Source organism: Lacerta agilis, chromosome 2 (genome assembly GCF_009819535.1).
Source record: "Lacerta agilis isolate rLacAgi1 chromosome 2, rLacAgi1.pri, whole genome shotgun sequence".
NCBI classification, from domain to species: Eukaryota; Metazoa; Chordata; class Lepidosauria; order Squamata; family Lacertidae; genus Lacerta; species Lacerta agilis.
In genome coordinates this window covers 103,989,251-104,011,174 of record NC_046313.1, presented here as the reverse complement: position 1 = coordinate 104,011,174, position 21,924 = coordinate 103,989,251, and the positions used below count along the sequence as shown (strand labels likewise).

Here is a 21,924-nt window from a genome sequence, read left to right as displayed (position 1 = left end):
TTATTCATCTCCTTTAAGTATATACTATTATAAAACTGCAGGCTGTTACAAGAATCTTGCCAATGTTCTTATCTGTTTACAATTTATCTGTAAATATTCAATAAAGCGTTTCCATTCTTTTATTTAAAAAGTTTGTTAACTTGATTTCTTATTCTTCCGGTAAGCTTAGCCGTTTCTGCATATTTCATAAGCTTTTGTATCCATTCTTCCGTTGCTGAGACTTGTGCTTCTTTCCATTTTGGGGCAAGTAACATTCTTGCCGCTGTAGTAGCATACAGGTGAAACTCGAAAAATTAGAATATCGTGGAAAAGTCCATTTATGTAAGCAATTGTTTTCATTAGCTACTGGAGTTTAATATACGAGATAGACTCATGACATGCAAAGCGAGATATGTCAAGCCTTTGCTTGTTATAATTGTGATGATTATGGCATACAGCTGATGAAAACCCCAAAGTTGAAATTGTTAATTTGGGGTTCTCATCAAACGTACGCCATAATCATCACAATTATAACAAATAAAGGCTTGACATATCTCGCTTTGCATGTCATGAGTCTATCTCATATATTAGTTTCACCTTTTAAGTTGAATTACTGAAAGAAATGAACCTTTCCATGATATTCTAATTTTTTGAGTTTCCCCTGTACATGAATAAGTTTCTATACAGTTTAGGTAGTTCTGTCCCTATAATTCCCAAAAGAAAAGCTTCTAGGTTTTTTGTTGTTGTTTTTACAAGCATTATTTTAAAAATCCTTTTCAATTCGTTATATATATCATTTCCTCATAGAGGAAGTGTAAGGAGTAAGGATAGACAGCATCTTAAAAAGCAGAGACATCACATTGCCGACAAAGGTCCGTATAGTTTAAGCTATGGTTTTCCCAGTAGTGATGTATGGAAGTGAGAATGGGACCATAAAGAAGGCTGATCGCCGAAGAATTGATGCTTTTGAATTATGGTGCTGGAGGAGACTCTTGAGAGTTCCATGGACTGCAAGAAGATCAAACCTATCCATTCTGAAGGAAATCAACCCTGAGTGCTCACTGGAAGGACAGATCCTGAAGCTGAGGCTCCTATACTTTGGCCACCTCGTGAGAAGAGAAGACTCCCTGGAAAAGACCCTGATATTGGGAAAGATGGAGGGCACAAGGAGAAGGGGACGACAGAGGACGAGATGGTTGGAAAATGTTCTCGAAGCTACCAACATGAGTCTGACCAAACTGCGGGAGGCAGTGGAAGACAGGAGTGCCTGGCGTGCTCTGGTCCATGGGGTCACAAAGAGTCGGACACGACTAAACGACTAAACAACAACAAAGGAGTAAGGAACAAAATAGGAAACAAAATAGGAAATTCTTTCCAGTAGCACCTTAGAGACCAACTGAGTTTGTTCTTGGTATGAGCTTTCGTGTGCATGCACACTTCTTCAGATACACTGAAACAGAAGTCACCAGATCCTTAAAAGGATCTGGATCTTTTAAGTATCTGGTGACTTCTGTTTCAGTGTATCTGAAGAAGTGTGCATGCACACGAAAGCTCATACCAAGAACAAACTCAGTTGGTCTCTAAGGTGCTACTGGAAAGAATTTCCTATTTTGTTTCCTATTTTGTTTCGACTATGGCAGACCAACACGGCTACCCACCTGTAAAAGGAGTAAGGAGTCAATGATCCCCTGTGGCCAAAGATAACTATGCTCCTGCTGCTAAACCAAATGACCAGCAGCCTGTTTCTTCCCCCGGGAAGTCCGCAACCATGGTCTTGCATGGCAGCTGCTTTCTCCTCCAGTGTGGGGAGGAAGAGGTTAATTCACAGTAGCCACTCTGACCTCCGCTGAAGCTCTCTGTCACCTTTGCTCTGGCCAGTGCTGTATTGATCCTCTGCTGCATGCCCACGTTCCCCCTCTTGCTGATCTCGGGGTTTTTGTTTGTCTCCCAAAGTCCAGGTGCTCAAGGCCTCACGGTGCTTGGCTGCGGTTGAAAGGCAACTTTGTGAGGCAAGGCTGAAGAGAACCTGTCGGCATCCGTGAATGAAAGCGAGACGGCCCTGGTTCTTCTCTGCACCAGCCGTAGCTTTTGGGGATCCATCCGGCCCAAGGACCATGGGCAGGTTGGGTAAGCATGTCAGGTGCAGGGGCGTAGCAAGGGGGGCGGGGGGGTGTGACACTTTGGCCGGGCCATCCTACACCGCCCCGCCGGGCGGGCCCTGAACGGGGCCATTCCGCCTTCCCCCCTTCCAGCGGCTATTTTTTGGCGCGAGGGGCGGGCCAGCGAGGAGGGGGCGTCAAACTTGTCGCTGGCATGACGGCCCTTCCTCGCTGGCCCGCCCCTCGCACGGAAAAGAAGCCGCTGGAAGGGGGAAAGGGGGAGGTAAAGCAGGTGCTTGAACGGGCCTGCTCTGCTTCCCTTTCCCCCACTCCCAGTGGTTTTTTCCGGCGGGGGGTGGGCCAGCGAGGAGGGGGCGTCATGCCAGCGACAAGTTTGACGCCCCCTCCTCGCTGGCCCGCCCCTCGCGCCAAAAAATAGCCGCTGGAAGGGGGGAAGGCGGAATGGCCCCGTTCAGGGCCCGCCCGGCGGGGCGGTGTATGAAAACTTCCCGCGGGGGCAAGTTGAGAGACTGACCCCCAAGGCGGACGAAGCTTCCGTGCCCTCTGGCTTCTGGAGTCCAGGGGCACAATGTAATATGCGGTTGTTCCCAGCTTGAAAACAACACACACAAGCCTTTTAGGCTAAAACTACTTTATTGTAGATAAAGAGCAGAATGTCTCTGCGTAGCAGCTCATAATTCAGAGCTGTCTATTAAAGCAGTGTTTTTCAACCTTTCTTGGGCAAAGGCACACTTGTTTCATGAAAAAAATCACGAGGCACACCACCATTAGAAAATGTTAAAAAATGTTTAAAAATTTAACTCTGTGCCTATATTGACTATATATAAAGTATTTTTTCAATTTTTCCCACGGCACACCAGGCAACATCTCGCGGCACACTAGTGTGCCGCGGAACAGTGGTTGAAAAACACTGTATTAAAGCGTCCTTCATCTCCGATGCAAAACAGAAAAGTAAGGAGTACAATAGTAAAATACAATGACATCACATGTGAGTGGGCTACTATGGCCAGTGTGTTTCTCACAGAGTGAAATATGACTCTTAGTCAAGTCAAGTGACCTTGCTGCTTCAGCGTCTTCGCAGCTCGGCTTGTACTGATATCACAACATCTTCCCCCGATATTAGACAATGTGAGAGCGGCGTAAGTTACGGCATCATTAAGCGAAGTAAACAAACAGTTATCATATACACAGTATGAATCTGTTGTCTTTGTTCCATCCTTGGAACTCTCTGAGACTGGTTCTACCAGTTGGAGCCTTTGATATCCAATTCTCCAGGGGACCAGAGCACTTGCTCTGTGTGTGTTGGCAGAAACAGTGTTGAACTTTGCAACCTGTTGTGGTGGCTTTTTCACACCTGTGAAGTGAGCCTGAGTGTCTCTGCTTTGAGTGCAAACTACAGCTACATTTGCAACAGCTGAGATTGCAAACTCTTTGGAGTAGCGTTTGGGCGCCTGACCCTTTGTTACTCTCTCAGATCTACGCATAAGATGTAGATCCTCTTTGCTGAGTTTCTCCTGAACAGGGCTTTTTGGAGAAACTTTACCAATTGTAAACAGTGGCTCTAAAGATTCTAGCACATCATCTTCTGTTGATGGCCTGGTACTATCATGAGCTCCTCTCTCAATGACAGTTTCACATGTGTCGGAACTAGCCGTGGTTGAGCTTGCACTGCTACTGCTGGTGTCAGTATCCTCAAATGTATTGACATCAATGGGAAAGCTTTGGAGAATCTGTGTCTCCGGCTTTACAGTAGGTTCTATCTCCTGAGTAAGAATTACTGTGTTTGAGGAAGGCAATAGAACTCTGTATTGACCTTTCTCATAGCCCATAAAGATGCCTTGGATGGTTGCACCTTCAAGTGATTCCACCCACATCTGAGAACCAAAAACCTTAAGATGCTTAACAGAAGGTTTTCTGTTAAACAGTATCTCATAAGGTGAGCATTCCATTCCTTTTGGAACACTCCTGACCCAAGCATATGTGAAGGCAGATAGGCTTTCAGCCCAATTCTGATCAGACAGCTTTGCACTTAGCAATTGCGCCTGCATACCCTCACGTAATTCTGTGTTAATTTTAACACACAAATCTTTGTTCCATGATGATTGGCTGACGGCAACTTTGTGCCGAATGCAATGTTGACTTAGGAACTCTTGGAACTCCTGTGAATCAAACACTGGTAATTGATTAGTATACAAACATTCAATTTTGCCATCATGCATGAAATCTATCTTAGCACAAAATTCAGTGAACTTGGCCAAGACTTGCTGCGGACTTTTCATAGTGTAAATCCAAGAGAATTTAGAGAAATGATCAGACAGCAATAAATAACAGTTAGCCCCGCCTCTAGATTGTGGCAAAAGTCCTATTACATCAGCAGAAATCTGCTGGAAACATCTTGTGACCTTTTCTCTGCGTGGCTGTTTGGTAGTCTCCTTGGACTTAGCAGCACCTGCAAAATAAGAGTCAACAACACCATAACAGTCAGTAGAATCAAAAGACAGTAAGAATAGTCCATCTTTGTTCTTCTGAGCTGTAAGGATAACTTGTCCATCCTTTGAAATTGTGCATAGCCCTTTGCGTAGTCTGAGCTCGCAGTCCTTCTCGGTAAGCTGCGGTACACTTAGCAGATTGTAGGCAATTTCTGGGACATATAGCACATTGCTAATAGATAGCTGGAGACTCTGAAGATAAACACTTCCAACTCCAGTCGATTTCAGGTGTGTTCCACTCACCTGCGACACGGTGGAGTCCAGCTTCTTAAAAGTCTTAAATAAACACTTGTTTGCGGTCATGTGGTGGCTGGCAGCTGAGTCAATAACAAATGCTAGGTTAATGTCAATGTCAGTGTCCTGCTCCTGCATGCCTTGTGTAAGCAATGCAACTGTGCGTCCTTTGGAGACTTTGGCCTTGCCTGTAGATCCACTGGCGTTTTGGCTCTGTATAGATCCCTTCTTGGGTTTTCTGCAGGTCTGGAAACTGTGTCCTCTCATTCCACAGTTTGTGCAGCGTATGACTTTAAGAGCTTGCACATGCTCAGTTGGACCACTAGGTGGGGTTGAGGACGCTTCACTCCCCCTTCCATTAGCCTCATTTTGAGCAGCACAACGATCTTGCTCATTTAGCAAAGTTGAGAAGACTCTGGCCACGGTTAAGTTTTGGGCATCCAAGGCACCTAGCTGTGATGCAATAGCACTATAACCGGCATGGAGGCTATTCAAAACCATGAAACAAAACACATCTTCGTTTAATTGCACGTTGCGTTGTGCAAGTTCACTTCTTAATTCTTTCATATGATTAAGATGTGAACGCAAATTGTCTCCCTCCTTTAGCCTTAGGTTGGTGAGACGTTGGAAATGCAGCATGGAACTCCCTGCCGCAATCCTCAAATGTTCATTTCGCAAAACAATCCAATAGTCATTTGCGTGAACCAAATCCCTGACGTGTATTAACTGAGATTGGTCAAGATGCAAAACAATGGTTGCCTTCGCCTGATTATCCCTGTTTAGCCATCGAGGGCCTGGGAAAGGTGGAGGGGCATTAGTGACAACATCAAGCAAATTCTGCCTGGTAAGCACAGCTTCCATTTTAATACGCCATGTCTGATAATTTTCATCAGTGAGCAATGGACACAGGGAGCTGTTCTGCTTCTGATCCTTAGCCATTGTGGCGAAAAAGCAGGCTTTTTACTCTCTGACTTCAGAAAGCAAATTAAGCAAACAAACCTAGCCTTCTGAGGTTTATTGCCTCGTAAATCAGTCCGGTTTACTCACAGTCCAATTAACGCGTCTTCTTCTCACAGCGGGAAACGGCCGTCTTCAGCACGAAAACTCCCCCGTAATTCCAGAACGCTGTTTAAGGCTGCATTCTTTGCCGGCAAATAAACATCAGGCAGAAGTCATCAGAGGTCCGATGTTCGGAAACCAGCCAACTGCTACCAATGTTATGAAAACTTCCCGCGGGGGCAAGTTGAGAGACTGACCCCCAAGGCGGACGAAGCTTCCGTGCCCTCTGGCTTCTGGAGTCCAGGGGCACAATGTAATATGCGGTTGTTCCCAGCTTGAAAACAACACACACAAGCCTTTTAGGCTAAAACTACTTTATTGTAGATAAAGAGCAGAATGTCTCTGCGTAGCAGCTCATAATTCAGAGCTGTCTATTAAAGCGTCCTTCATCTCCGATGCAAAACAGAAAAGTAAGGAGTACAATAGTAAAATACAATGACATCACATGTGAGTGGGCTACTATGGCCAGTGTGTTTCTCACAGAGTGAAATATGACTCTTAGTCAAGTCAAGTGACCTTGCTGCTTCAGCGTCTTCGCAGCTCAGCTTGTACTGATATCACAACAGCCCCCTCCTCGCTCGCCCGCCCCTCACACAGAAAAAAAGCCGGGAAAAGGGGAAGCTTCCCTTTCCCCCCCTTTCAGTGGCATCCACGTGCGTTGTGACGTCACGACGACACCACGGCGCACGCGTCGTGCCCCTCCCCCAGGGCGGTGCCTCTGCGCCGCCGCTGCCCCGGGCAGCGCAGAGGCTTGCTATGCCCCTGGGTGACTAGGGTGGTAAGGAGGTACGTGGGCAAACCCCTTTCTCCCCTCGTTGCTAAGCCAAAAGGGAAGGAAAACAGAAAGTACTGAAACCTCTACTTGTGGAACAGGGCATTAGAGAAATGCAAGTTCTGTATGTACCATGCACTTAAAGATTTGTGTCCCCCCCCCCCCAGAAAAAGAATAATGGGAACTGTAGTTTATTACTATTACTATTACTATTTATTTCATTGCATTTCATTTCTATACTGCTTCATGTTTTTAAGAAAAATCTCAAAGCGGTTTACAGAATATTAAAACCTCAATAAAACAACCTGAAGAAAGTCAAATATACACAAAAGTTGACTGGCAGGCGGAGATGATAGAATATTTAGAACTTGCGAAAATGACTGGGAGATTAAGAGGAAACTCAAACCAGAAAGTGAGTAAAGATTGGACAATATCTAAAAGATTGGACAATATCTAAAAAAAAGTATTGTGATAATGCAAATCTCCCGACAGGTCTAGATTGAATCTTGAATAATAAGGAAAAAAATGTAAAGCAAAAATCACCTTTGATGTGTAACAGTTAAATAATAAGGAAGTGCGTATAGACCAATAAGGTGTAAAAAGTACAATGAGGTGGATCAGAAGTCAAAAGTGTGTGTGATATCAAATGATATGTTGTTAGTTAGTGTTTAGTTGTTATGAGGGTATGGTATTGGTCTGTTTGTGTTGTTTTTTATGTAGTATGTAAATTGTTTTGCAATAAAGCTTTAATAAATTAAAAACAAATATAGAGTATACAGTCAAAGCAACATAATTAACAGAAAACTCGAATACTATCTTAAAGATTTCAAAATATTACAAAGGAGGGCAACTACGGAACACATATTTAACACAAAGTTAACAAACAAACAAAAAGCCTTAAACATTTCCCCCCCAAAATTGCTAAGTGAAGTCAAATATAAAATGCACATTTAAAACAGCATAATTAACAAGAGAATAAAAGCATGACATGGCTGTTTGGCAGGCACAAAAAGATGGGGCAAAAGAATGCAATAGTTAGGGTTGTCAGGCATAGCCATGCCCCTCTGGTCTTAACCAGGAGCCTCTTTATTAAGGGTGCTGGGAGTTATAGTTCTGTGGGTGGTAAACTACAGTTCCCAGGATTTTCCCAGGAGATGTGAACTTTAATGTCTGGTGTGTACTCAGCCAAAGATGCAAAATAACCCTGAAAATTTCAGATGGCATATGAAAAAATACGAACTCAATTCAGCTTAAGGAATCTCCGTACAGATTTGCATGCAGATTTACAGCAAGACCAGGGTTCTCTACAAAGAAGCCTATTTTTTTAATATATGTCTTCAGGCACCACATCAATAATAATAGTTTAAAAAAAAAAAAATCTATATCGTTCCCCCCTTCCTGGAATGTATTTTCAGTCCTTCTGATTTCGATGTATGTGACATGAAGAAATTCTAGACACATGCAAGCAAGATTTGTTCAAGCACCTCTAGCTGGCTTTTAAGTATTTTTGCTGCAGCATATCCTGTTGCCAAAGAGGCAGGCCACTTTCTTGGTTTAAAAAGCAGCTTGAGTCTTTGGCTATTGCTGTGGCAACAAAATGGGGGGGGGAGGGAAAAAGTTGTTTTCAGTCAAGTCACCACTACTGAGCATACATTTGCTTAATGACAAAATCAGGCGTGATTGTCATAGAATCGTAGAGTTGGAAAGGGCCCCAAAGATCATTTAGCCCAACCCCTAGCAATGTAAGAATTTTTTTGTGCAACGTGGGGCTCGAACTCACCACCCTGAGTTTAAGAGTCCCATGCTCTACCAATTGAGCTATCCCCCTCTCTCTATTTGTGTGTGTGTGTGTGTGTGTGTGTGTGTGAGAGAGAGAGAGAGAGAGAGAGAGAGAGAGAGAGAGAGAGAGAGAGAGAGAGAGATGTTTTAAACGGCCCTCAAGAAAGCTTTCACTCCAGGGTTGATACGACTGCCAAAAGATGAAACAGGCTTGGATGCATTAACCTTAAATATATAAATATATTTTTCACACATGAGATGGAAAAACCCTCTCGAGTTTCCTTGGCACCATATCTGAATGCTGATCATTGGGGGCATAACGCTGAAAACAGAGATGCTAGCCAATACAGGCTCGAATTTTCGCATTGCGGACCGATACAAGGCACCAACTACTAATTTCAGCACTGCATGTGAATACTCTCTTACTGTGTGATTTGCTGATGCATCTGGCAAGAACAAGAAGAAGGGGGAAAAAATCTGTCCTTCGAGCCGGAATCGAACCAGCGACCTAAGGATGACTTTGGCAGCAATCTACAGTCCTCCGCTCTACCAGCTGAGCTATCGAAGGGACAAGCCTAAGGTGCTATGCCTCACCTTTTAACTGTGGGTGTGGCACCTGTTGGGCGTAGAACTGGAATTTCAGTGGGAGATATTCCCTTTGAATGCCTTCCCAGGCTTCCTGCCTCTCCGCCAGCAAACCTAAGAGCTAAAGCATGGGTAGGCAAACTAAGGCCCGGGGGCCGGATCCGGCCCAAATGCCTTCTAAATCCGGCCCACAGATGGTCCAGGAATCTGCATGTTTTTACATGAGTAGAAAGTGTGCTTTTATTTAAAATACATCTCTGGGTTATTTGTGGGGCCTGCCTGGCATTTTTACATGAGTAGAATGTGTCCTTTTACAGTGGTACCTCCAGATGCGAACGGGATCCATTCTGGAGCCCCGTTCGCATCCTGAGCAGTCTGCAACCCTCAGCACTGCTTCTGCGCACGCGCGGGTCACGATTCGGCGCGTCTGCGCATGCGCGTGACGTCATTTGACGCGTCTGCGCATGCGTGACCCGCTGAACCCGTAAGTAACCCGTTCTGTTACTTCTGGGTTTGGCGCGTTCGTAACCTGTGCCGTTCGCAACCCGCAGCGAACGCAAGACGAGGTACGACTGTATTTAAAATACATCTCTGGGTTATTTGTGGGGCCTGCTTGGTGTTTTTACATGAGTAGAATGTGTGCTTTTATTTAAAATCCATCTCTGGGTTATTTGTGGGGCATAGGAATTTGTTCATCCCCCCCCCCAAAAAAAAATATGGTCCAGCCTTCCACAAGGTCTGAGGGACAGTGGACCGCCCCCCTGCTGAAAAAGTTTGCTGACCCCTGAGCTAGAGTGAGTTGCTTGAGCACTTCCTTAAACCGTAGGTAGGAGTGATCAGGTAGATATGTGTGGGCTGCTTTGGAAAGCTTTTGACATGGTCCTTCCCCAAAGGTGCCAGTCATGTGACCAGAGAGCAGGCCCTTTATGCATTGGCACAGACAGGGCCAATGTTTTCTTCGGATATTATTAGACTATAACTCCCATCAGGCCTGACTGCTGGCCAGCTTAGCTGGCACTGTTGGGAGTTGTAGCTGGGCAATATTTGGAGGGCACCATGTTGCCTATCCCTGCATTAGCATATTGATGCCTCTTGCTTCCGAGCAGCAGCATTTGTGGCTCCATTGTTCTTGGCACTTTTCTGTTACAGGTAGCGATAGTAAGAAAACTAATGGCAGCGTTAAGATAAATTCCAACAGCGTAGACAAGTTTTGATGGGTGCAGTAATGGAATACTGAACGGTATAGTTTTTTGTTACAGGTGGGTAGCCGTGTTGGTCTGCCATAGTCAAAACAAAATAAAATAAAAAATTCTTTCCAGTAGCACCTTAGAGACCAACCAAGTTTGTTCTTGGTATGAGCTTTCGTGTGCATGCACACTTCTTCAGTTTTTGTAAAATATGCAGGGATTTGTGATATGTAAAATGAACCATGGAAAGGAAAGAAGGGAAGTCACTGATACCTTAAGGATGTAATGTGAGTATTTTTAATTGTAAAGAAGAATTTAAAATATAGATAGATAGATAGATAGATAGATAGATAGATAGATAGATAGATAGATATAGATATAGATATAGATATAGATATAGATATAGATATAGATATAGATATAGATATAGATAGTAAGAAAACCCACAAACATAGCCTTTAATAATCCTGGGCTGGATTTAAACTAAGTCGCTGCATTGGCAGAAGCCAGCACCATGGTTAGCAGGCTGTTGTGTTGAAACATGAAAAGCTTTTGAAATAAAAAGACTTAAGGTAAATCTCCATCCCTTCCTTTTGGGCCCGAGAAGACAACTTCTCTCCTTTAGATCAGGTATGGGAGAATTGTTTTTGTAGTGTTTGTTTGAAATATATCCCTTGCTGTAATGGATCCCTTGTCGTAAGCTGCTTTGAGGATGGTGTGTGTGTGTGTGTGTGTGTGTGTGTGTGTGTGTGTAAAAAAGGCATACAAATAAAATGAGTGAGTGGGTGAGTGAACCTTTGGCCCTCCTGATGCAACTAAACTACAATTCCCATTAGTGTAAGCAAGCATGGCCAATGGACAAGGATGATGGGAGTTGTAGTTCAGCAGCATCTGGAGGACCGAAGGTTAACCACACCTCTTCTAGATGTTTCTGGACTGTACATCATCCCTGCCCGTTGGGGCTCTTAGGTGCTGTAGTTCAGCAACTTCTGGAAAGGCATACAGGTTCCCCGTCTCTGTTATAAGGGCCCCCCCCTCATCTCAGTTCATGGACTTAACTTGCATTCATTGTGCATCTTACGATGATGATGTCATCTATCATCAACAGCTGCCACCGTTGCCTCTGCAGCGTCATGACTTTGTGCCAAAATTTCTCAAGGAATATAGGGAAACTTTCATTGAAATTCCAGTTCCATGCCCTGTAGGCCAATTGCTGCCTTTTTTTTTTTTTTAAGCAAGCCGCATCCCAAGTTTAAAAGAACAAGGCAAAGCTTTGGGCTCGTTCCTTCGATAGCTCAGCTGGTAGAGCGGAGGACTGTAGGTTGTTGCCCAAGTCATCCTTAGGTCGCTGGTTCGATTCCGGCTCGAAGGACAAAGTGTTTTTGCTTGCCAGAAGTAGGTCCCGACCTCTCAACCAATCATACACTGTGGCTTCCCTCGTCATGACTACAAACAATCTGGAGAAACCCTCTGAGTCATACCGAAGCCTCTAAGCCAAAATAAGATCTTGCTCTCTCTCTCTCTCGTAGTTTCAAAATACCGGAATATAGTTTTCCGCATCTGGCCTTGAGACGAGTGAGTTTCAGCTCCTGTTTCAGTTGCCGGTTTGTGGACCAACTACTGAGCATTGCAGCACGAAATGAAAGGAGCGCTGTGTTCATTGGCAAAGGGGTAGACACTGTTCAATAAAACACTTGTCCAACTGCATCCCAGATCAAACCCGCAAGGGCTATGGCCCTTGAGAAGTGCTGCTGCTGGTGGTTGTAGTAGTAGTAGTAGTAGTAGTGAGGAACCCCATTCCCTCCGCAGTAAGATATTGCCACTGCATTGCAAAAGCAAATCCTCAAAGCAGAGAAGGCGGCTTCCAAGACCCCGCAGAACAAGCAAGCAGCAGCTACACATGTATTGCACAGGTGGTGCCTGGGGGAACCAGGTCTGGAGTCTGACACGGGAGAGGGGGGCATGGATTTGTGGGGACCTGTACCAGCCAGGAGGCGAGAATCAGAGGCAGGGGAAGCTTCAGAGCTGGAGGAAGAAGAGGAAGAAGCAGGTCAGGCAAGTGAAGGGCCGGGTGCTTCCCGACCCTCTCCTGCATCACTTTCTCCCAGAACCAGGAGAGAACGGAAGTGGGAAGAATAGAGGCAGCTTCCACACAGGCGTAGTCTCTGGCTGCATGTGTGCAGCCTGTCGTGGGGAGGTGCATAAGCTGGTGACGGGGACATGGTTTACGGAAGTTTTTAATATTTAATGCTGTATTGTTTTAACACTCGATTGGGAGCCGCCCAGAGTGGCTGGGGAAACTCAGCCAGATGGGCAGGGTACAAATAAATTATTATTATTATTATTGCCCCCTGTTGATGCAACTCCTCCATAGAGCGTAGAATAGCTGCCTAGATGCAAGGTATTCGGAGCCGAGGAAACTACAGTAAGTGTCAGCATTGACAATGAAGAGCTATCTGCCGTGGGCATTCACGTGGTTGACAGATATCAGTAGAGAGAGAGGAAAGTGACCTCACAACTTTGCTTGTAGGTTTCCCACAGGCACCTGGTTGGTCACTGTTAGAACAAGCCATTCTACTACTTCTTCTTTGGCGATCACTTGTAGCCGAGTAAGATTGTCTTCCATGAACACTCAATAGCAGTGAGTCCGTAAGTGACTGTGGAGGCCAATTCTGAATCCACACATCCTTCCCCAGTGGAGACATTGGTTTCCAGGCAGGAGTTGATCATGGTGAGGGTTTGCCAAGCATGCCTTCCCATGACACCTTTGGTAAAGGCTGTTCTCCAACTGGAGCGCTCTCAGGCCAGTGTTTCCCAGTTGTTGGTGTTTATACTACTTTTTTTTAAAAGATTTGCATTTGAGAGAGTCTTTAAACCTCTTTTGCTGACCACCAGCATTACGCATTGCATTTTTAAGTTCGGAATAGAGGAGTTGCTTTGGAAGACGATCATCAGGCATCCGCACAACATGACCAGTCCAACAGAGTTGATGTTGAAGAATCAAGCCATTAAACTAGATCCAGCTAGACTCTTCTTGTGTTCTTAGGCTGTTGATGTTTGTGTGTCTTCTTAGTGCTGCTGGGCCTTGCCACTCTGTTCCTGATGCGGAAGAGCACGCCCAGCCCCTTGGAGAGATGTTTTGAGGATCCAGAATATGAGGGGCTGCTGGATATCGCTAAGGATGGGTTGGGCAAAGCTGAAGAACCAAGGCGGATTGCGATTGTGGGAGCCGGGGTTGCTGGACTTACAGCTGGGAAAGTGCTGCTGGACGCTGGACACAAGGTGATGGGGCCAAGGAGAAGGGGAGGCAATGGCAGGGTGAGAAGCTAGGGCAGGTGAGGCAGGGATTGCATAATAACAGCCATTTTTAAAATTTGTACTCTGCTCGTCTGACTGGGTTGCCCCAGCCACTCTGGGCGGCTTCCAACATACAGTATATAAAAACATAATGAAACATTACACATTACAAAGTTTCCCTATACAGAGATGCCTTCAGAGATGTCTCCTCCTTGATATCTGATGGGAGGGTGTTCCACAGGATGGGTGCCACTACTGAGAAGGCCCTCTCCCTGGTTGCCCACTTCCATGTAAGTCAAGCCCAAATCCCGCCCCCTTGATTCACAGTCTTCAGCCAACCTTGCCCAAACTCTTATCTCGCCCAGGAAGACTGGATTTAAAGACACAAGGCAGTGTTTCAGGCTGATCCAGCCTCTGAAGCAACACCAGAGTGGCCCTACCAAATTATTAAAAAAAATTAGGGCAATGGTTTCTGCACACAGGTTTGCAAACCAGGAAAATGATGGATGTGTATGAAATATAGATTGTTGTTTAGTCACACCCTGCATAATCTGGGGGAAACTAAGGGGTTGCTTCCAGCGTGGCCTGGTGCAGATGTAATCCTGATTTCTTGCAAACCACGGTTAAAGCTAGCACTGGGAGTGCACCTGAATAGGACCCGTAGCTAACCTTGGCATATATGTAATGGTAAACCATGGTTAAAACCAGTGCTTTTTTCTGGGGGGACAAAGGGGTACGCATACCCCTAAACATTTTCTGAAACTAAGTTTGGCCTTGTTGAAGGGCAGTACAGTGGTACCTCGGGTTAAGAATTTAATTCGTTCCGGAGGTCCGTTCTTAACCTGAAACTGTTCTTAACCTGAGGTACCACTTTAGCTAATGGGGCTGCGCGATTTCTGTTCTTATCCTGAAGCAAAGTTCTTACCCCGAGGTACTATTTCTGGGTTAGCGGAGTCTGTAACCTGAAGCGTCTGTAACCCGAGGTACCACTGTATTTCAATATGAGCAGGAAAATGAGAGTACCCCTAAACATTTTTTTTTAAAGAAAAAAGCACTGGTTAAAGCCAACAAGGGAGAATTTGTCCTCAAAAGGGGTTGAGGGAATAGGAGGAGGACGGTATGTGTGTCCCCAAGTCTGCCTTCCAGTTTTCAAGCCCTTGGTCTTTAAAGTACCAAGCCTGGCATTGACACATGGCCTCTTCAGGCAGATGCTGGGGACACAGCACTCTGGAAAGGACTATACAGTTAATTGATCCTTGCCTCGGGCTCCCATTTAGACAAACATTTGCTCCAGACGACTGGGCTTCGGAGCTGCTGTTTTAACTTCCCACAGTGCTCCTGACACAGCATCCCTCCACGGTATTGTGGGAAACTAAAAAGGTGTCCCCCTTTCTGGTGCCTGAGAATACAGAGGATTGCCTTTCTTGCATAATGATGTGGTCCCTACGGCATATACAGCTTTCATCATGGTGGCACCTGTCAACGCTGTGCTCTCGAGATGTTCTGGACTACAGCTCCCATCATCTGTGACCACCAGCCACTCTGGCTGGGAGCTGATGGGAGTTGTATTCCCAAAAATCCGGAGGATGCCATGTCAGCGAAACCCTGTCTTACAGCGTTGCTTTCCCCAGCATAGTTTGGCAGGTTCAGGGGCTGGGTGGCTCCAATAGCAGGATACGGGGCCTTACTCCTCTAGGGCATGCTGGCTCCGCTTCAGACCCAGGTGCGAGTAGAAAAACAAGAGCTTCACTCAGCCTAGATCCCCCGTCTGCCTGCCCCCCTCCCCGCCCTCTGCTCCTGCAGAGCAGGCTCATTCCAGTCCAATAACCCAGATCAGCACGTTTGCTATATACTCCCCCCCCCCCCCATCAACAGGGCCAACTGGCAGGACTTAATTACTATTTTCTGCTGCGGGGCAAGCTTATGAAAAACAAATGAAAAAAAACTGGGTGGGCCGCGGAGTGTGCAGTTGCACAAACCGACAGGCAATTAAATATGTAGATGGCAGGCATGATCACTTTTTTGTTTTTGTTTTTGCAAATCTCGCAAGCCTCTGTTTTATTGGTGACCTGCCGCGCCACAATGTGCAAGTCATATTCAAGAGACTGGGGAAGGTAGATGGCCAGGGTGTGGAATGCGGCCCTCCGGGCTTCTACATCTGGCCCTCAAAGTTCTCCCCGGCTACATCCCTGCATTGCACACCCCTCGAGTGTTTTTGCTTGGCTGGATTGCATCTGGTTCAGTATAAAGGCAGCTTCCTATGCCATGCATGGGGTTGGGGATCCAGAATACGGCAGGATCACCCATGTATTTTTGACCCCCGAATCGGCTGACACTTTGCCAAGGAGCTAACCAAGGCACAGCAGTCTGGTTTCCCAACAGAACAGTCGCCCATGAGTCAGATCTTGTGGCTTTGTTGATACAGGTGCATCCGTTCTGAAGCAGAGCTGTAATCATAACCGGAAAGGCAGACCTTTCCCCCGCGGACCTTGGGTAATCTCTGACAAACAGTTCCTCCAGAACGTGACGTTTTCAAGATGTTAGCTGATTGAAAGCACCAGGCCGCAGAACAGAATTCACCCACCTGTCTCGTGACCTGTTTTTCTCAATTTTCTTTTGGAGCTAGCTCCAACCCCCCCCCCCCCCCGCCAAAATTTATTCTGCTGTCTGCCCTCCTAACCCAGGACCAGACACCTGTGACGCAGCAGAGCATGCAAAGATCCTTGCGCACTGGTGTCCGTGCGCGTCCTGGTGTGTGTGCAAAAGATCTGTAGACCAGGGCACTAATCCAGCACTGACCTTAGAAAGGAGAGCAAAGGAAGAGACATCTCTGAAGTTGCAGACATAGGAGCGTAGGAAGCTCTCCTTTTTTTAAAAAAAAAAAATTGTTTATTGTACGAGAATTTTTACATACCGTATTTTTCGCTCCATAAGACGCACTTTTTTCCTCCTGAAAAGTAAGGGGAAATACCTGTGCGTCTTATGGAGCGAATGGTGGTCCCTGGAGCTGAATTGCCCAGGGGCCAAAAGCAGAGTGTGCTTTTTATTTTACAAAGAGAAAAGGGAGTGTTGAAAGGACCCCGCTCAGCAGCTGATCAGCAAGAGATCGGGAGAGAGATAAGAGTCCCGGCTCCCTTTCAGCCACGCCCTCCTTTGTTGAATGTGCTGCAGAGGGAGGTTGTTTGTTTCCCCAGGACATGTGACTGGCTGATTAGATTATCTGTCTGCAAACAGTAGAAATGGCTCCCTTTCCTTAAGATTTTTTCAGAAATGTAAGTTAAACCCCATAAAAATGGGGCTTTTCCTCTTTGCTTTCTCCCTTTGCAAAAGGAGCTTTGCTTTTCCCTCTTTGCAAAAAAGCTGCAAAACCTTTAGCTGATCCTAAAAAAAAAAAAAAAAAACCACCCAGGGCTTTTCCCTTTGCAAAAAAGCTGCAAAACCTTTAGCTGATCCTTTAAAAAGGCCTTTTGCCTTTGCAAAAACAGCTGCAAAACTTTTAGCTGATCCTCAAAAAACAACAAAAAAAACCAGGGCTTTTAGAGGAGGAAAACCAGAAAAATATTTTTTTTTCCTTGTTTCCTCCTCTAAAAATGAGGTGCGCCCTATGGTCCGGTGCGTCCTATGGAGCGAAAAATACGGTACATTGTATAATCTCTGTCAAGTATTGAATTTCCCGTACAGTTTTTTTCTTTTCCCCCTCCCCACCCCCCTCCCCACCCATGGTCCATTGCAAGGGTTCAAACAGTAGACCTCAGCCACGGGCATAGAGTAATTAATGTCTTCCCCCCCCCCCCCCGGTTATTATCCATTGAAAATAGAGCTTCCATCTGGTCTTGATCATCGTCGCCTTGACCTTCCATGACATTTCCTGTTTCGTGACTGCAATGATATCCGATTGGATAAAATCAAAAAGATAATTAGACCAGACCTCTTCTGTCCATTTTTTTCTATCCTTCCACCCCAGCGCTATTGTTGCCTTTCCTGCTAGAATCATGGCTTTGAATGTAAACTGGTACCCTTTCTCTATGGCTATATTTCCATTGTCATTAGGTTAAAGTCTATAGATAACTTCACTTTAAAAACTTCATTAATGATCTTAAGAATTTTATTCCAGAATCTCCTTGCCTCTGGGCAATCCCAGTACATATGAGAAAATCATCCCCTGGCCCATTCGCAGTGCCAGCAGTTTGGGTTGAGTCCTGGTACCATTCTGTACCATTTTTGAAAAAGCTCTCCTATGCTGAACCAGACCCACAGAACTCCTAGCTTTGGATTGTTTACTGAGGGGCTCTCCAAGATTTCAGGCAGGGAGTCTTTCCCAACCGTACCCGGAGACGGCGGGGATTGAACCTGGGATCTTCTGCATGCAAGGGAGATGCACTGCTGCTGAGCCATGCCCCTTCCCCAGACAAAGCGGAAGAAGCTTGACCTTGCTCTTGTACAGGGAAACTCCACTGAAACAAAGCAGCAATTACAGGCTTGCACACAACTGCATATAGGCACCCACCTTAGGGGAAAGTGGTGGCTGGGAGGGACAGCAGCGGTTGCCGCTGCCAGCCGATTGGCTCTCTCCCCGGCAAGCAAGCCAATGGCAGCAGTGGTGATGAGGAGGATCAGCTGGCTGTGAAAGCCGTGAGGAGCTAGACTCTTGTAGGGAAAGGAGTCTTTCCCATGAGCCCTCCAAAATCCGGAGCCGACACTGTTGGCATCTGCACCCTTCCAGCTGTTCTGTGCCTCCCAAGGGGAGTCTGCCCCAACCACCGAAGAAGAGCCTGCACAATACAACCCAAACATCAGCAGCAGCTGAATGCGAGTCAGCGCTTGCATGCCTAAGGAACGCTGCCCAGTCCTTCCGACTCAATGAACTCAAAGCTGATGTTCCTGCAAACCTGGCCATTTGGAATCTGCACAGTCCCACTCTCTAGTAGCATCTTCTACAGAAAGATGCTTCTTGCAGTTTGTGTGTCTTTTATTTATTTATTTATTTATTTATTTATTTATTTATTTATTTATTAAATTTGTATTCAATTTCCTTTTTCTATCATTACATACATCTCATATCCAAAACATTTATGTTACATTTCCTCTTCCCTCCACTCCTGGGCTTCCCCCAACTTCCTCTTCTGGTTTGTTTTTCCCTTATTACATACTGCTGTTTCTTAAAAAATACATTATATTATTTCTTTGTCTTCTACATATTTTTTGTTAGTAAAGGTGCGAGTGTTTATTTAAATCCTGCCATCAAGTCAATAGTCTTCCTTTGTTTCTGCAAGTATACTATAAATGGTTCCCATTCTCTTTCAAAATCACCATTGTCTGTTTCCCGAAGCCTGCCCATCAGTTCCGCCAATTCTGCATAGTTCATCAGTTTTTCTTGCCATTGCTCTTTAGTTGGCATTTCTCCAGTCTTCCAATTTTGTTCTATCAAAATTCTCGCCGCTGTAGTAGCATACATGAATAGCTTCCTCTTAGATCTTGGCCTAAAATACCTAGCAAAAAAGCTTCTGGTTGTTTAGCAAATGTTATTTTCAACATTTTCTTCAATTCATTATATATCATTTCCCAGTACATTTTTACCTTTGTTCCTGCAAACTTGGCCATTTTGAAGCTGCACAGTCCCACTCTCTAGTAGCTTCTTCTACAGAAAGATGCTTCTTGCAGTTTATGTTTCAATATGATATAAACAGGTTCCATTTCTTCCTAAAGCCTAAGTCCATTCTGAGAGCGGATTTTACCCCGTGAGCTTGTCCATTTTGCCAGTCCCCAGTACTGGCACTGAGCATTCCTCAACAGTGTAGCTTCAAGGCAAACTTAGCAGGCAGAACATTTCAGGCTAAGTAATCTGACAGCAAGTTGATAATTGCCCTTGAATAACACCAGCAGATCCAATGTGGCAGCAACTCCTGAAAGGTAACAGCCAATATCCAAGGCTTGTAAAGTCTTAATTACAAACTCACCGGAGATGACTGAATGAAATCAACATGAGCCACCAGACATCTCCGACACCTGAATCTGCTGGTATGATATAATTTGCTTGACCTGCCTAGAATAAGGTGCCAGTGACAGATCATTCAGCTTTCAGCCCTCCAGGGACTACAGCTCCCATCATCCCTGGCCATTTGCCATGCTAGCTGGGGCTGATGGGAGTTGCCGTCCGATATCTGGAGGTTGAGGAAAGCTGCTATGCCCAGCTGAGGTCAACTTAATCAGGACTATAAAGACTGGACTGGGTATTCTCATAAAACAAACACTTTGGCCCTTTCCCATTGGCAACTTCTTCAACATTGTTCAATGGAGGCATTTCACAAGCACTGCAATTATAGTTCTTCTTTTGCCCCCCCCCCAGGTGACAATTCTAGAAGCCAGCAGCTGCGTGGGAGGCAGGATGGAGACTTACCGTGATCCCGAGGGGGGCTGGTATGTGGATTTGGGCCCGAGGCGCCTGCCTTTCAGCCACAGGTAAGAAGGGGCAGTGATATTCCCATGGTGGCGTGTGGCTGATAACATTTGGCGGGGGGGGGGGGAAGAGGGTTGGTATGACAGCCACCTTCAAATAGAGGGAGGTTTGTCACACGGGAGGTGAAAGGAGCCTATTTCCTGCTGCTCCGGAGGGTAGGGCCTGAAACAATGGATTCAAATGGCAAGAAAGGACATTCCGGCTCAATATTTGGAAGAACTTTTCTGATGGTAAGAGCTGTTTGACAGTAAAACAGACTTAACTCAGAAGGTGGCGGACTTTCGTTCGTTGCAGGTTTTTAAGCAGAGGTTCGGTGGCCATCTGTCAGGGATTCTTTAGCAGTGATTCCTACATTGCAGGGGGTTGGGCTAGATGACCCTTGGGTTCCCTTCCAACTCTACAGTCCTGCGACTCGATGAGAACAAAATCAAGAACAAAACTGAAATGAGTGTGATGGTAAAATGCTTGTCATCATGTCATGCAGCATGTGCAGAGATGGGAGGCGTTTTAATTTTAGGGGACCCTGTGGCATGCAGTGGATCCCTGTGGTCACAAAATCTTAAGAGTTGGAAGGGACCCCAAGGGTCATCTAGTCCAGCCCCCTGCAATGCAGGAATCTCAGCTAAAGCATCCATGACAGATGGCCACCCAACCTCTGTTTTAAAAACCTCCAAGGAAGGAGAGTCCACCACCTCCTGAGGGAGTCTGTTCCACTGTCAAACAATTCTTACTGTCAGAAAGGTTTTGTGAATGTTTGGTCATTGCATACTTTACTCATTCATTTATTTGCATTTGTATTTTCTCCACCTTTTATCCCCAAGGAGCTCAAAGGGGCCTCCATGGTTCTCCCCTTCCCCATTTAATCACCACAACAACACTGTGAGGCAGGTTAGGCTGAGAGGCAGTGAGTGGCTCAAGGTCACCCAGTGAACTTCGTGGCTGAGTGGAGATTTTTTTTTAAAAAAAATATTTAATCATTTTTTCAATACAAACATCAACCACAAAAAACACAAACAATAAAAACCACAATAACAATAATAGCACAATTTGACAATTCAAATTTGAATATACTGATATACCAATGACTACACCTTTTTTTTTTAAAAAAAACACTCTTTTCCCACCTCTCTCGCCTCCTTCTACCTCCCACCACTGTTCGCCTTACCGCTTAAATATTCATTCCAGATTTCTTCATATTTATCCATTCTTAATTTGCAACGACATGCAATTTGTTCGTATGTAGCTAATCTGTCCATATTATCAATCCATGTGCTCAAGGGAATCTTTTTACGGCTCTTCCAATTCATCAAAACATGTTTTTTTGCTTCTAATATAGCACAGTATATCCATTTTTTTTACCTCCCACGTTTCCAGAATATAATTTAGAATTAAATTCAGTTCCCCTAAATAACAATTCCTTTTTATTACTCTTGCTATAAATATCCTCACCTTGGCTGAGTGGAGATTTGAACCCTGGTCTCCCAGGTCCTAGTTTGACACTCTCACCATTACACCATGCTGGCTCTTCCGCACTACAACTTCCCCTGCATGATCAAAATCAGCAGAAGTGGAGTGTCCAGTTTCAGAGGGAGAGGGCATGTGCTGCCCTCAGTCTCATCATGTCCCCAAATGTAGCACCTTACCTTTCCCCCATAGGAATGGATGACAGCCATTCCCCCATATGTCAAGAAGCAAAAGTACACTGATACGACTGGGTAGGAGTTGAACCTGTTCCTTATCTCTTGTTGATCCAAGCCATTATGAATTTAGCCTTTCTGTTTCTGGGGCCCTGCTTCTTGGTCATGCTAGAGTGTGACAGAATATTAGGAACCAGCTTTTGGGAAAAAAGAAAGAAAGAAAGAAAGAAAGAAAGAAAGAAAGAAAGAAAGAAAGAAAGAAAGAAAGAAAGAAAGAAAGAAAGAAAGAAAGAAAGAAGAAAGAAAGAAAGAAAGAAAGAAGAAAGAAA

The 21,924-nt window shown here is 45.2% G+C and overlaps 1 protein-coding gene and 2 non-coding genes across 3 annotated transcripts in view; 2 read left to right on the top strand and 1 right to left on the bottom strand.

Annotated features, from left to right (window-relative positions):
* Nucleotides 1–1,970: 1,970 nt before the first annotated feature.
* LOC117042072 (L-amino-acid oxidase-like) overlaps nucleotides 1,971–21,924 on the top strand; it is a 28,724-nt gene continuing 8,770 nt past the window's right edge. Inside the window, exons 1-3 of the mRNA XM_033141534.1 lie at nucleotides 1,971–2,106; nucleotides 13,278–13,486; nucleotides 19,848–19,960. Of these exons, the coding sequence (XP_032997425.1) occupies nucleotides 2,022–2,106; nucleotides 13,278–13,486; nucleotides 19,848–19,960 (407 nt within the window). The 5' untranslated portion in view covers nucleotides 1,971–2,021. The remainder of the gene's footprint in view (nucleotides 2,107–13,277; nucleotides 13,487–19,847; nucleotides 19,961–21,924) is intronic.
* TRNAY-GUA lies at nucleotides 8,913–9,000 on the bottom strand. Its single transcript is given in 2 exon segments — nucleotides 8,913–8,948; nucleotides 8,964–9,000. It is a non-coding gene; the product is annotated as a tRNA-Tyr (tRNA).
* Nucleotides 11,489–11,576, top strand: TRNAY-GUA. Its single transcript is given in 2 exon segments — nucleotides 11,489–11,525; nucleotides 11,541–11,576. It is a non-coding gene; the product is annotated as a tRNA-Tyr (tRNA).